This window comes from Thamnophis elegans, chromosome 1 (assembly GCF_009769535.1).
Source record: "Thamnophis elegans isolate rThaEle1 chromosome 1, rThaEle1.pri, whole genome shotgun sequence".
In the NCBI taxonomy this organism is placed as follows: domain Eukaryota; kingdom Metazoa; phylum Chordata; class Lepidosauria; order Squamata; family Colubridae; genus Thamnophis; species Thamnophis elegans.
In genome coordinates, this window is record NC_045541.1 from 153,279,655 (window position 1) to 153,295,962 (window position 16,308).

At 42.6% G+C, this 16,308-nt stretch overlaps 1 protein-coding gene across 2 annotated transcripts in view; it reads left to right on the plus strand.

The window, feature by feature from the left end:
- PPP2R5E (protein phosphatase 2 regulatory subunit B'epsilon) overlaps nt 1-16,308 on the plus strand; it is a 68,766-nt gene that overhangs the window by 32,503 nt on the left and 19,955 nt on the right. For both annotated transcript variants that reach the window (XM_032235559.1, XM_032235569.1), the window contains exon 3: nt 6,986-7,182. In XM_032235559.1, the coding sequence (XP_032091450.1) occupies nt 6,986-7,182 (197 nt within the window). The remainder of the gene's footprint in view (nt 1-6,985; nt 7,183-16,308) is intronic.

A 16,308-nucleotide genomic window follows, 5' to 3' on the forward strand; every position in this document is an offset into this window, starting at 1 on the left:
GACACACTTGAAACTTGGCTAGGCAAATTTCAGAAAGGGCAACCTTCCCTTTTTGAACATGCCATGATCAAATGGATAAGGGAGGCTTTGTTACAGTGTGATTTGGCATTCAGTAGCAGCAACCAGAGTTGCTTTTTCTTTTCTTCTTATTACAAATTGAATTATTCCCTTCCCCCTAACCAACATGTAATATGGAATCTGTCCGTGATGTTTGCTATCTTATTTTAGACATTTGATTTGTCATGTTAGACAATCTAGCAATATTCAGTATAAACCATTACAGCCACTCATTTAGTGATTGTTCACAAATATGGTAATATTTAAATGGATCATTTTCTGACCAATGCATGCATTAACAGCCAAATTTTGTGTGTCTGACAACAAAAGCTGCCATTTTAAAATCTACTAGAGGAAGCCAGAAGCAATTAAAGGGCAAGTTTTAAATTTGATTAGTTGACATAGATTGGAGCCAAATAATTAAATAGTGGATTTATTGAAGAATATTTATGAACAATGGACTCAGAACGTAATTTTTATGATCTCTGCCAAAATAGACTGTGCGTAAATAATGTTATGGATGAGGAACAAGTTCTACTGGACAAGAATGAAATAGATTTTAATGTGGATTTTAAAATGACAGGCTACAAGAATGATCTGGAAAAAGATGATATACTGGATATACAAATGAAACCAGCTGATGTCTTGATAATTAAATATGGATAACAAACAGGAAGAGTGACTTGATTGGATTTACAAAGTTGAAGTTTTGAAAACTGATGAGAAGGAACCCACAAAAAAAAAGAATCAAGCTGTAGGGCATTATTTGAAGGGATTAAAGACTGAGGTTTTAAAAAGTAAAGGGAAGGAATGTGAAGTTAGCTTATTTGATCAAGGTTAAAGTAAATGTTATTTCTGGTAACCCTTAATGGATTTTTGCTGACAAGGACTGAATTACAGGGTTTTAAAGATTTGTTATAGAAAAGTGATGAAATATGGGATGTAGAGATTGCTGCATTTTAAGAGAAGGTGATAAGTTGTTAAAATTGTCTATATATGTTATGAAAAAAATGTACTTTTCTTTTCCTTGCTATTTTTCTTTTTTTTTTCTGCACACTATCTCTTCTTTTTTACACTTTTACTTTTTGTAATTTGTATTTTTATTTGTATAAGTGTAATGCTTAATAAAAAAAATCTTTAAAAAAGGATAGCTAGGCGGCTATGAGAAAAAAATAAACAAAAGCTGTTAAAATGAATATAATCTCTTGATTGGTACATATTTAAAGAGGGATATTTATGGTACTTCCACTTATATTTTAGATAAATGACTAATTATTACTTTTATATAGAATTCTTGGCATTCAAAGTTTTTTTTTTTAAATGAAGTTTTTAATTTTCCTCATTTTCAATTATATGTTGGGCATATAGATAGTTCTCAATTAAAGGCATTCATTTAATGATGGCTCAAAAGTACAACAGTCTAGGAACATGTGACTTGCAACTTGTTCTTGAAGTTATGACTATTGCACCAATTTTATGATCACATGATTACAATTTGAGTGCTTGGCAACTAGCAATGTATTTATAATGATGATTACAGCATCTTCAAGTCATGTGATTGTGATTTGTGATCTTTCTGGCCAACTGCTGGAAACCAAATTTAGCTGGGGAAGCCCTCTTCTCTTAATGACCACATGATTCACTTAACTAGTGGTGTACTTAACGACTGTGGTAAAAATGGTCACAAAATCAGGTCCATGGGGACTATTGGCTGAGCCATGGTAGCACAGTGAGTGCTAGAGAGCAGTACTGCAGGCTACTTCTGCTGCCTGTTGGCTGCCTGCAGTTTGGCAGTTCAAATCTCACCAGGCTCAAGGTTGACTCAGCCTTCCATCCTTCCAAGGTGGGTAAAATGAGAACCAAAATTGTTGGGGGCGATATGCTGACTCTGTAAACCACTTAGAGAGAGTGGTATATAAGTCTAAGTGCTATTGCTATTGCATCGCTTAGTGACCAAAATTCAAGTCCTAATTGTGCTTGTAAGTCGAGGACTACCTCAATTTATTGATGTATTTTCCAATTATGAATTATTGTTTTACTCTTTTGAAATCTTAGAACCTGTTGTTTCTAATTTGTCAGGAATGTACATCCAGATCCACACCTGTACTGTTGAGTTCAAACTAGCTTTATTGTTCTATGCCCAATTCACAGGAATCTCCCCAGACTGGCAGCTTTTTCAAGGAAAGACAATATAAGGCTCACAGGCATTGTTGGGGGGTGGGGGTGGGGATGGAAGGTCAGAGCTCTTGTGTTGATGTAATGAGTCCAGACTAATTCCCTGCTGGAGCCTTTCTCCTGACTGGGATGGTTCCTCTCCAACAAATTATAGCCAAAAATGTATTGTATTTCCAGGACTGAAGGCAGTTAGATACTTTGGATGAAATTGGGAAAGGAAATTGGGATTTCATGAGAATTTGTTTCATTGTTAATGATTCTTCAAAAACCTTTGAGAGTCACGAGAAGAATGCCAATATATTCAGAAAACTCCATATGGATGACTGAGAATCTTCATCAACATATTCCAATAAACATTTGCTATGTTCTCATTTTGACCAGATGTATTGCATCTTCAGACATTCCTTTGGTATATAGATATATAGTTTTCTTAAAACTAAGCTGACAAATCAAGTTTTGTTAGTAATTAAATAATTTTATTAAAGTAAATATTTAATAATTCACAAGTTTGGAATGGAGAATTGTGCTATTCACCACGTCTATTGCTCTCTTTTTTAAAAAGTTTGGAAATACACCAGTGTAACAGATACCAAAAGCTGGTTTGGCAAAATGTGTGAATTCTCCATAGTGAGGGGGGAGGAGTATCCAGAGTGGCGTTGGTACTTCCTTGATACGCCTCTTACGAACCTTACTTCATTGAATCTCATTTTCTTAGGCAGTGCCCAATGTTCAAGCGTATCAAGATCCTTCTGTATCTTTAGCCTGTATTCTGGTGTGTTGGCTATTCCTGCCAGCTTCGGGTCATCTGCAAATCTGATGAGTCCCCCCACCGATCAGCATTTATCAAACAGAGAGCTAACAGTCATTCTGGCTCCTTCTCATGACCAGTACTACTATCATGGCATATATATTGCTAACCCAACTGTTAGCTTACACACCTGACACCCTCATTCAAATCACTGATGAAGATGTTGAAGAGTACTGGGCCCAACATAGAGCCTTGGGGTACTCCACTGCATTCTTCCCTCCATGAAGAGGCAGTTCCATCGAGGAGTACAGGTGTGTGCGGTTGGTCAACCAGTTACAAAGCCATCTGGTGTGACAATGTCTAACCCACATTCTTCTACTTTATCTAGTAGTAGGTTATGGTCTACCTTATCAGGACTTGCTGAAGTCCAAGTTAACTATATCAATGGCATTCCTATAGTCCACTAGGGTTGTTACTGTATCTAAGAAGGCAATATGGCTAGTCTGGCATGATCTGCTTTGACAAACCCAGGTTGGCTTTGGGCCCTTGATCTGTTTTTCTCCCTTTCTGAAGAGGGGAACCACATAAGCAATCCTATAGGAGTTCTCCGGTACTCCAGGATCCTTGATAGATATAGTTCACTTGTTTGGAGATCTCGTCTGCCAGTTCCTTCAGATCCCTGGGGTGTAACCCATCCAGTCCTGGGAATTGGACTTTGGCTAAGGTAGACAGGTGCTCACTTACCATTTCTTCCCTATTTCATCTTGGGTTCCTAATCCGATTTTTGGGGTGCTGTTCTTGATAGGTTGGACTATTTTACCCCTTTGGGTAAAGACAGATGCCATACATGAGTTGAATAGTTCTGTCTTACCCCTGCTGCTTGTCACCTTCTGGCCACTTTCTCCCAGCAAGGAACCGACTGTTTCCTTAATCTTTCTTGTCTTTAACATGCGGGAAGATGCCCCCTTTTGTATTTTATTTTGTTGTTGTTGTTGTTATCATTATTATTATTTTACCTTGGCAGCAGGCCTTTCTTTATTGTGAGCCTTAGCTTCCCTCACTTCATCTTCACACGCACTCTAGTGGCTGACCATTGAACTCCTTCTGTGCTTACATTCAGAATATCTCTGCGCTAATCCTAGCCATAGAATCATAGAACTCTTATGGCTGGGGGGGAAAGGGTCAGACAGGCCGGTCCCCATGCCAGAACCCACCACAAACTCAGAATGGGATGTCCGATTATGAGAAATCGCAGACGCACCTCAGATAGCCTATGACCTTAGACAGCATTCGCTGAGGGCAGAACATATAGCAGCGGTGGAGAACATCAGAGCCGACTGGCTCAGCCGGACCGAGGTGGACAATTTGGAGCGGAAGCTGCAGCCAGCAATCTTCGAGGAGCTGGCGGAGTGCTTCGAACGCCCAGAGGTCAACTGATTAACCATGCCCCTCAACGCTCAGTTCCCAAGGTTCTTCTCCAGGTACCAGACACGGGGGGCAGAAGGGGTGGACGCTCTGCGAAGCCCCTGGCACAGGGGTCATCGGTATGCCTTTCCGCCCTTACCCCTGATCCCCAGGGTCATATGGAAAATCCTTCGGGAGGGGGCGGAAGGGGTTCTGTTGGCACCTCCCTGGCCCGGGAGGCCGTGGTTTGCAGATCTCCAGTCGCTTTCAGTGGAGAGGCCCTGGGGAATCCCCCAGGAGAGGATATCCCTCTACCAGGGGCCGCTGGAGCACCCAAACCCTCAATGGCTCCAGCTGACTGCTTGGCTCTTGAGCGGAGCATCCTGGGGAAAGACCTCTTCCTCTCCCCAGGGTGATGCAGACTATCCAGACTGCCCGCGCACCCTCCACAGAGCGTATCTATGGCTCCATGTGGCGGGCCTTTGCCTCATGGTGTAACTTCCTGGGATACAACCCTATCCAGGTCTCAGTGCCTCAGATTCTGGACTTCCTCCAGGCAGGCCGGGACAGAGGGTTAGCTCCTAACACGATTAGGAGACAGGTTTCAGCCATCTCATCAGTTCTCCCGCGTGGCAGGAGCCAGAGCTTGACTCACCATCCTATGGTCAGGCAATTCCTCAAGGGGGGCTTCCAACCCCAAACCGCACACGGTGTTCAGGTACACTTCCTGGGCCTTACACAGGGTAGGGGTCGCTCCAACAGGCGCGCCATTTGAGCCTTTACGAACAGTTTCCCTTAAGTTCCTGACTCTTATGGTGGCCTTTCTGGTTGCCATCTCCTCCCGCCAGGCGGATATACGAACTGCAAGCCCTGTCCACCAGGGACGATCTCTGCGTCTTCCACCAAGACAGGGTGGGGTTATGACTGGATCCGTCCTTCATCCCCAGGGTGGACCCCTGCTTCCATCGAGCCCAGGAACTGATTTGCCCAACTTCTGCCCAGACCCTTCTCACCCGTTGGAGAAGTGGCACACTCTGGGCGTAAGGATTACCGCAGGAGAAACAGGAAATCCGAAGCTTTGTTTGTCTCCTTCCAACCAGGTCCTGGGTAACGAGGTGACTTCCACCACAATAGGCAGGTGGTTGCGAACCTGCATTGCCACTGCATACCAATCGCAGGGCTTACAGACACCAATCATATCACGGCCCACTCCATGTGGAGCGCAGCCACATCCATGGCCTGGGCCACACAGACATCCCTGGCCGAAATCTGCAGGGCAGCCAGGTGGGCCTTCCCCTCTCCCTTTGCTAGGAACTATAAACTGGACTCTTTTGCCTCGGCAGAAGCGTCTTTGGCCACAGGGCTTTGCAGGCGGTTCACAGGGCGGGGCCCACGCCTCCACTGGCATGAGGGGGGACATGGGGCCTCAGGGGTCTCCCTCCCTAGGGACGTGCAGGCTTTGGTATGTCCCACTCTGGATACTCCTCCCCCCTAACTATGGAGAAAGGGCGTTGGTACTTACCTGATACACCTCTTCTCATAGTGGGGGGAGGAGTATCCAGTCCCTCCCTGACTATGTTTGTACGACTAAGTGTTATGTCCATTGTTTTATGAAGTTATATAAATATTGATGTTGAAGACGATAAAGCTAAGAACTGAATTAAGAGTCTGGAGTGAATGGTGCAACGAGTCGGATGGAGCTCTTCGTCAAATAATGGGGAAGTCCTGCTGGCCAGGGGGGCATTGCCCAAAGAGCTTATCTGATTCATCCAATCATGAGAGGACAAGGTCAACCCACTCTGGATACTCCTCCCCCCACTATGAGAAGAGGCGTATCAGGGAAGTACCAACGCCCTTTTTGCCTAACTGGATGTCCCTCAAAGAACAATGTGATTTTGTATGGCCAAGGTTCAATTTGTTGAATACATATTGTGTGTCTATGTGTGTAACCACTTCTTTATTTAGTTCTTTTTCTCATATGTTCCATTTTGGGGGTTTTTTTCTATTAAAGTATTAGAATATAAAGTTAATAATTTCTCTTTTTTCTTTTTTGCACAACTAACATGGAAAAAACTATTAACATTATAGAATATGAAGTTATTACATGCCACAATTACATATGCATAATATATTTTATATTCTATCTTTACAAGTGGCAGATTGATTTGCTTATGATCAAGCCCATCAAAATGTTTTGAAGGATGTGAAAGTTTATGTAATACTTTCCCTCTCTTGTGCTGTTATATTTTTTAGTAATATTTGTTCTTCAGTAATATTTGTTCTTCAAGGTATATGGGTTGTTCAGCATGTTCCACTTCTGTTAGGTGGGAATTTAGAATGTTATTTTCTTTTCCAGGACTTAGGCTATTTAACCCACCATTAATTTAACTCCAAATCAGTGACCTAGCTATGTTGCTGAAATATTACACAAGTATTACAAATTGATAACTAAACAAGTAATTCTCTGCCCAAAAAGTTAAGACAATCACCAATCGTCCTTATTTTGTCAAAAAATATGTTATTATGCTACTGTCTTCTAAATCTAAATCATGATTTGTTTTATGCAATAATTTTAAATTTCTGTTTTTTTTCATCCTGCAGACGTTCCATCTTCAGATCAACCTGATTTGTTTCTAAAGAAACTTCAGCAGTGCTGTGTAATTTTTGACTTCATGGACACACTATCAGATCTTAAAATGAAAGAATACAAACGTTCAACTCTTAATGAACTTGTGGATTACATTACAATAAGCAGAGGGTGTTTGACCGAGCAGACTTACCCTGAAGTAGTTAGAATGGTAAGTTATTATTTCAGAAAATCATAAATCCTTTATAGATACCATTATTTGGTAAACAGGCTTAATATGAATATTACATTTCAGTATTCCACATTATTCTTTTCTAATACAAAATAGGAAAGGCATTTAAATTGTAGTTGTTCTTAATTTCAGATAAATAATATGCCTAGTAGAAGAAGTGGGGGAATATAAAGGCATCTTTTATTCTTAGCTTATTTATATCCAGGACTATTATGTTAATTTGCTACATTCAGAAAGATTTTATGCTTTATTTAAATACTACGTAGTATTTTGATTATTTTAGGAAAAAAATAATGTTCATCTGTGAGGTTAAGAAATTTTCTGTGCCGGCTATAGTTATAAATCAGCCTTTTTAAAGTGTGGTTTCAATTGCATCTTGTATTATTATTTTGATTTGCAAAGTAGTGAGATTTCATTAGACTGATCCTCCAGGTAACCAAAAATAATCTTGATTGCTGTACAATAGTTAATAATTTGGGACCTGAAATCATTTCTGGATACTTAAGGGGCTACTAACTGGAAGTCCTTTAATAAAGCCATTGCTTTATACCAGATTTAGCTGGTGCAAAAGCTATTTATTTTTCTGAAAAAGGGCATCCCTAGCCAGAAATATTCATATAGTAGTAATTTGTAGACTTAGTCTTTAGTGAACTCTATGTGGGATTAACTTTAAAACATATCTGGGGAATTATTTTGTGGCTGCAATCCACTACTTCTCTACAAGGAAAAAGATTACTTGGAAAAATAATAGCACATGTTATTTTCTATATGGACTGGCACATATTAGTTGTTACATCTTCCCTGATTTTAATGATGAACAGCTCTTTTGGTGCTAGGCCAGTATCATTATGTTGCTGTTACTGGTATCTGCTAAGTCACCTCTCTAACTGCAGATGTTCTTCAGAAATTTTTTTACACTAGTAGAACAAAAGTGCGTGCGTAACTCAGAATATCATCTCCCCTACATTATTTTTTCCCCAAAGTTATGTTGGTATGTAGCAGATTTTAACAAATACTCTGTATATAATTTGAGTATATATTATAAGATCCTTTGTGTTTTTCATATAAAAGGAGGATTTTTTAAATAGAATTATAGAAAAATATTTCTGTCTAATCCAGAAATAACTTGAAATAAGATGAAGTTGGATATCTTTATTTTGAAAAAAATATAAAGTCCATTGAAATGATGGGAAAGTGAATCTGGCAGGTACAGGTATTCTCTACAGGAATTTACTGTAGATAACCAAGGTATTAACTTATTTTCCTTGGCCATTTTTTGATAATGGTTTGGTATTTTTTGACTCATTAAAAAAAAGAAACATTCTTTTTACCTAATTTTTTAATCATATAAATTGCTAATAAATACAGTTTTCTTGTTATAGCATTCACTTTTTCTCCATGTTAATGTGATTTGGCATCATTTGAGTAGTGAAAAAGATCTAAAAGCAAAGCAAATAGTAAAAGAAGTCATGTGCAATAAATACTTGTTTCAACTAGAATATACTCGCATCTATATACATCTGCTCCCTATGTAACTAAATGCTTATTATATAGACCAGAGTAGCAGTTTTGGGTTCAGAGACCACAATATAACTTCTGATCTGCCCACAAGATCTTTTGTTAATGTGTATTGTCGCTGGAAAGATACTCAAAATGTTCAGTCCTTTTACTTGTTTAAGTTTTAATTTTCAGATTGGAATGGAGGGATTTGCTTAATGTAAAACTTGTTTACACATTAATCAGACCTTCCAACATTAATTAAAAATTACAGTAATAAAAATTGGTAGTTTTCCTACAGTTTCAGCAGTATGTTATCTTTGAGATTGTATATAATGCAGGAGTCATTATACTTAAAATTTTAATTTAATGATTATACTTTGTATGTAATGTCTGTACATAAAGAATGCTTTGCCTTTTATGGAATTTTCTGGTAGAGGGTCAGCATATTTTTATAACAATTGGTTGTACTTGGTCTTTGAATACTATATAGATAGTTCTCCACTTACAGCCACAACTGAGACCTGACCCAATTTTACAACTATTTTTACTGTGATTGTTAAGCAAATTAAATTGGTAATTAAATTAAAATGGCTTCCCTCATTGACTTTGCTTTTTGGAAGTTAGCTAGGAAGATCAAAAATTGTAATTACATGACTGCAGAACTCTGCAGCCATGGTAAACACAAGCTGGTTGCCAAACACCCAAATTAGGATTGCATGACTTTGGGGGTGTTATAATAGTCATAATCTTGAGGATAAATCATGTTACTTTTTCCAGCACTGTTATAACTGAACAATTAAACAAATGGTTATAAGTGAAGGACTATCTATATTTTAAAAAATGGCAAGTTGGAGCAGAATAAATTGAATCTAAACTCATTAACAATTTAGTTAAAACAACTCAATTAATATAGTTTCTCCTCAGTTAATAATTTTCCTCTTCTTTTAAGGATTCTAATTTGGTAAAAATCTTTAGGGGCTTGGGGCTCATGTTGAAAGTTTTTGATGGCTTGATGTGTGCTAGCAACTACAGGCTATGCATTTTGCTTTGTAGTATAACTCAGTGTTTTTCAACCACTGTGCCGCGGCACACTAGTGTGCCGTGACATAGTGTAAGGTGTGCCGTGGGAAAAACACTTTATATATAGTCAATATAGGCACAGAGTTAAAAATTTTTAACATTTTCTAATGGTGGTGTGCCTCGTGATTTTTTTCATGAAAAAAGTGTGCCTTTGCACAAAAAAGGTTGAAAAACACTGGTATAACTAATAACTTTTTCTAGCATAGTCATAAGTCTGAGCCATCAACCATTTGATCTGGATGTCAAAATGTTAGCATCTTATAAATATAAATATAACAGTATACATCATTTGATTTCTGGTGTGTCAATTGACAAACATTCCTATGAGAAATGTAAGTCTACTCAAAGAATTGCAAGAAAACCCTCCATCCAGTGATATGTATTTATTCTGAAAAACTCCATAAATATTTCAACTTGAGTAAGGTATCAGGTATTTTAGATAGTACAATTTTCCTGTGCACTGCTTGGAGAGTCCAAGCATGGGTTAAATTAGTCTGGTTGCCTGACTGAGGTAATATTTTCCTTGGTCACCCTTCTGGTCCTTTTTAATGCCAAAGTTTTTCCTCAATCTGGCCTGATTAAGGAATATTTTTGTGAGCTCCAGCTTCTAATTTAAAACAGGCTTGGAGTCTCCCTTCTCGGCAACCTTTTGTTGTGTTATTTTTTTCTTTTCCTTTAAGTCGGTTATCCCTTGATTTTATTTTGAAGACTTTTTGTCCTTCCTTTTCTCATTTCATTTTTGCTCCTCCCTGAAGATCTGTCACGCCGCACAAACCTCCCTGGTTCGCGATTGACTGTTCCACTGATCCTTCAATTGCTCCGACAATTCTACCTGCTGCAAGATGCCCACATTCAACCTCCCCACCCCATTGACTGCCATGTGGTGACAGACCATCCCCTTGTATCCAGCGGAGATGGCGGAGGCTTCTGGATTGGCAGATATGGAGCAGCCAGGCCCATCTACATACTACCACGGTAGACCAGACCCTGCCCATGTGCCTAGTCAGACCAAGGCCACAGGCAAAGGCAAGAGGCTAGACCAGGCAGGGTGGCAGGGAAGGGCAGTCATCCCTATGATTCATCATCAGAGGTTGATAAGGATGCTGAAAGCCGGCAATGGGCCCTTGAAAAACAGTTTGACAAGGCCCAGCGCCAGGCCACTAAGGCCAACCAGACCACCGCTTGGGTTGAGCTGGACCTTCCCCCTCCCCCACTGGCAACCCCATGCGGGTCATTGGGGAGGAGGTGAAATCCCAGGATTTGTCACCTGACATACCCCTGGCTGATTACATTCCCCTGCGCCTTCCCTTGCATTTGAACCAATTCCAGGTGCATGGCACTGTCTCACCGGGAGTTGCTCCGCCTGCTCCTGAGGAGAGGGGACCTGATTCCCCCAGAGCCAGGGACATGGATAGGCCCAGTGAGGTTCAGGAGCCCGAACTGTCTGCCCAGATGTAGGTGGTCATTGCCCGTGCCATCTCCCAGGGCATTGCAGAAGAGCTGCAGAAGAAGGATTAGGTCTCAGCTAATCCAGCTCCCTCAGGGACCAGGAAGGAGACACCGGGCACTGGTAGCTGGGTGTGCCACCCTTCCGTGGCTTCCTTTGTGATTAGTGAAGTCTCTGCCTGGGAGGACCCAGAACAGGAAGACCAGGAGCTTTCTGAGGATGAGGACCTTCCTCCGGATGCCCCTGCCTTTTCTGGCCTCTTCAAGCCCATCCTATTCAAGTCCATCTTACACAAAGCTAAGGCCATTGCACAGCTGGGTGCCAAGGTACCAGCAGCTCAAGGGTCTTCGGAAGCAACTGTATCCAACCCTAATGATAGCATGTTTAAGGTTCAGGGCCCGTCACAAGACCTGGTTCCGGTCCCAAGTCTTTTTATGGATGTCCTTCAGCGGCAATGGGTCCAGCCTGGATCCCTTGCTGCGCCCAGCGGTGGGGATAAAAAGCTATTCCATGGAGTCTAACCTAGAGGAAGTATTGATCTTGCCTTCGGTGGACCCCCTTCTAATTCGGTCCTTCCGGCTGACCTCATGGAGGGCCTCAAGGCAGAAGACAAGAAGGTGGAGAAGGCCTGCCACAAGACCCAGCAAGCCTGGGCCATTAAGGCGTCTTCCTCTGCCTCTTTCTTCAACAGGGCTTCCATCATTTGGCTTTGGGAATTGCAGTCTAAACTTCCAGCAGGAGACACTAGTCTCTGCCAGGACGTGATCAAAATCATTGCAGCAGCCCAGTACTCGGCCAATGCCTCACTTAATGTGGTGAAGTTCGCCTCCAGGGCTCTGGCTTCTAATGTCACATTTCGGTGCCTTCTTTGGCTTCATCACTGGCAGGCTGATCTGAGAGCTAAGTGGAAGCTAACTTCTGCACCCTTCAGAGGTCAAAACTGTTTGGAGTTGCAGTTTTGACAAATAATATATTGGATTGATGATATGAGAATTTGTTTGAAATGAGTTGATAATTTATGATCTTACATACATTTGAAAGTGAGGAGTATGGAAGTGATGCACAAAAACTTTACAACCAAACGGCATGCTGTACGTGATTGAAGAAGGTTCTATGTGTTATTTGTTGTCTGACCAAAAAAGAAAAATATTTTTTTAAAAACAAATGATATACAAAGATTTTTGGGTTTGCGGAAATACTACCACAAGAAAATAGAAATTAAGAGCTGGAAGAGACACCTGCAGCTAAAGAAAAAGAAAGGAAGAGAGGAAAAGGAAGAGAGAAGGTGAGGAAAGGAAGATGGAAGGGGGAAGGAGAGAAGGGTAAGAAGGGAAAGAGGTAGAAAGAAGTAGGGGAGAGGTAAGGGAAAGGAGAGGAGGAAAGAAGAAAGTAGAGAAGGAAGAGAGGAGAGGAGATGAGAAGAAGAGGATGGAAGGAAGGTAGTGAGGAGGAGAGGAAGATGGAAGGGAGAAGGAGAAAGGGTAGGAAGAGGAAGAGAGGAGGAGGGGAGAGGTAAGGGAAAAGAGGAAGGAAGTAAGTAGAGAAGGGAGAGGAAAGGAGAAGAAGGTGGTGTCAAAATAGGCGAGGGATGGTAAACAAAACAACCCGAATGGAATATTACAATTCTATAAATGGAATGACAAATGTATTAGAATTATGAATGTAAAAAAGAATAATAATTATGTGAATGTATATATAGAGAACAAAAAATAAAAATAAAACTTAAAAAAAAAAGAGGTCAAAACTGTTTGGAGAGGTTTTAGACCCCTTCCTGATCGAATCTAAAGATAAACGAAAGATTCTTCCTACTCTCAATAAGAAGCAGGACCGCAAGTCCACTCCCTACTTCAGGAGGCAGCCCTTTCGTACGAACAACTTCTTTAATTCTTCCTCAGGCAACAGACCCTTCAATCAGCCTTTTGCAGACAGGTCCCAGGACAGGCAGTCCTTTCGGGACAGGGGTAGGTAGCAATACTCTTATCGCAGACCCGATCATGGCGGGGCCTCCCAACAGGCTCTTCTGCAAGTCCAAATTACCACCAGGGGAACCCTCTCATTGGGGGAAAACTTCAACTCTTTGTTGCCCAATGGGAGCACACCTCAGAGGATGCCTGGGTTCTGCAGACCATGAAAGAAGGACTCTCTCTAAAGTTTGTTTCTCCCCCCCCCTCCGGAATTTCATCCGATGCCCCACCTCCTCTTGTTCAATGAAGAGAGAGGTCATGAACCAGGAGATCCATAACCTCTTGGAGATCAGTGCTGTAGAGCAGGTACCACCCGACCAGGAGAGGATGGGGTTTTACTCCATCCTCTTTCTGGTACCCAAGAGCTCAGAGGGGTGGAGGGCTATCCTGGATCTGAAGAACCTCAACTACCACCTTGCATACAGGAAGTTCAAAATGCAATCCCTGCATACCATCCTAGCAGGATTCGCCAAGGAGACCTCCTCACATCCATAGATTTAAAGGAGGCATACCTACACATCCCAATTCAGCCACAACATCGAAGGTTCCTGCAGTTCTTTTACGCGGGCCGACACTATCAATACAGGACCCTGCCATTCGACCTGTCGTCAGCACCCGGGACCTTCACCAACATTCTGTCAATAGTTGCAGCGCACCTCAGACACAGACCCGTAAGGCTCCATTGTTATTTGGACGACATACTCATCCAGTCATCGTCCAAGAAACGGGCCTTGTGGGACCTCCAGCTCATCATGAGGTCCCTCCAGAACCACGGGTTCTCAGTGAACCTGGAGAAAAGTCCTCTGTCACCGACCACCAAGCTCCTCCATCTGGGAGCGGTGATAGACACTTCTCTGCAAGGTATTTCTCTCCAAGGACAGAATAGACAGCATAGACTCCCTAGTCCACAAGGTTCAGAATTTGAGGAAGGTCCCTGTGCTGCTCCTTTCACAACTATTGGGGAAGATGATTTCGTGCATCTTGATAGTTCTCTGGGCATGACTTCACTCACAGGAGTTGCAGTGGTTCCTCTTCCCCCATCAGAGATCCAACAGAAGCAACTCTCCCCTGAAGGTCCGACTTCCACTGACCGTGAAGAGATCCCTCAGGTGGGGGGTTTCAGCAGCCTTGTTAAAGGGACATCTCTTCAAAGAGCCAGAGAGAGTAATCATCACAACAGATGCCAGCCTTCTCGGCTGGGGCGTGTACATGGAACATTGGGTGACTCAGGGCAAGTGGTCTCCAGCCGAAGCGGCCTGCAACATCAACTGGCTAGAGCTGCGGGCAGCAAGACTCGCCCTACGTCATTTCCAGCAGGACATTCTAAACCAGCATGTACTATTAATGATGGACAATGTGGCCATCAAAGCACATATAAATGTCCAGGGCAGCAAAAGGTTCAGAAGGCTCATGGTAGAAACAGAGGCCCTGGGCAGGTGGGAGGAGTGTCACGTCGAATCCATCCGCTCCAATCACATCTCGGGAGTGGACAACACCCAGGTGGACTGGTTGAGCAGGAATACCATAGACAATGCAGAATGGCGGTTACGCTCGTTCCCATTCCGCCAGTTGTCCCGCAGATTCGGCACCCCTCGTGATCAACCTGTTTGCCACCTGCGGGAACACGCAGCTCCAGCGATTCTTCTCCCGCTTCAACTCGCCGGGGGCAGAAGGGACGGATGCCCTCGCCTGCAGGTGGCCTCAGGGACTGTTGTACGGGTTTCCTCTGCTCCCCCTTCGGCCACAAGTGATCCGCAAAACCATTGTGGAGAGGCCGGAGATACTGGTACTGGTACGCCGACCTTGCCAGCCTCTCGGTGTCCAGCCCATGGTGAATACCTCAGGACCAGGTCTCCCTCAGCCAGGGGTCCATCAACCATCCAGATCCCCAGTGGCTCCAGTTGGCCGTCTGGCACTTGAGGGGGACCTCCTGAGGAGGGATGGCCTGTCAGAAGAGGTGATACATACCATCCAAGCATCCAGACAACCCTCGACAACCAGAATTTATGATGCCACGTGGGCTACCTTTGCCAGATAGTGCATTGAGCTCCACATCGATCTGGGCACAGCACCAGTCCTCCTCATATCGGACTTTTTACAGCGGGGGCTCGATAGGGGGCTTTCTCCCAACACTCTTTGCCATCAGGTTGCCATGCCATCCACCGTGTGGTCTGGAGGCTCAGATCAGCCCCTCAGCAAACTACCGAAGGTCCACTGTTTCCTTAAGGGCGCATCAAACTTGTGTCCCCCTATCGTACACCGGTACTCGATCTGGCAATTATTAGTTGTTCTACAAGCCCTCCCCTCAGCTCCTTTCGAGCCTCTACTTGCGTCTTCCCTACGGCATCTCACACTTAAGACAGTTTTCCTTGTTGCAATAACATCTGCAAGGAGAATATCTGAACTGGAGCCCTACCTGTCGAAAGGATTTATGTATCATACATCCAGACAGAGTTGTACTTCGTTTGGACCCGGTCTTTGTTGCAAAAGTCAACACATGATTTCACAGGGCGCAGAAGATAATTTTGCCGAACTTTTGCCTTTGTCCTAGACACTTGCGGGAATGAGTGTGGCATACTCTAGATGTCAGATGGGCCCTGCATAGGTACATTAAATGGACAGCTGAATTCTGCAGTTCTGAGGCCCTTTTCGTGTTGTTCCAGGTATGCGAGGCCTGGCTACAACTATCGGAAGTTAAGTAGTAGGACAGCTCCACACACACACACATCCCCACCCTATCTTACTTTTACCTATTCACTCTGGAGTGGGCGAGGTCTTAATTTGGGCTTGATTTGGGGAGTAGGACTTATATTGGGTGGATGTGTAAAAAATTGAGCTAGGACTTACTTTCTGAGTAGGTCATATTTTCAGGAAAACATTATCTAAAATTACTTTCTTGATAGTTTAAAATAGAGGTTATTTCTGTTCCTTAGAAGCATGCCTCATTGTCGATGCTTAATTTTGAAGTGGGGAGGGAAATTTAAGGACATACAATTCAGATTAGATATATGACTTCTGTAGAAAGTGTAATCCTTTCTATAACAGAGGATAATATGTTCTGGTTTGCAGAGTATCTGATCATTATTCTTTCAAGTGATTATCAATATCATTTTT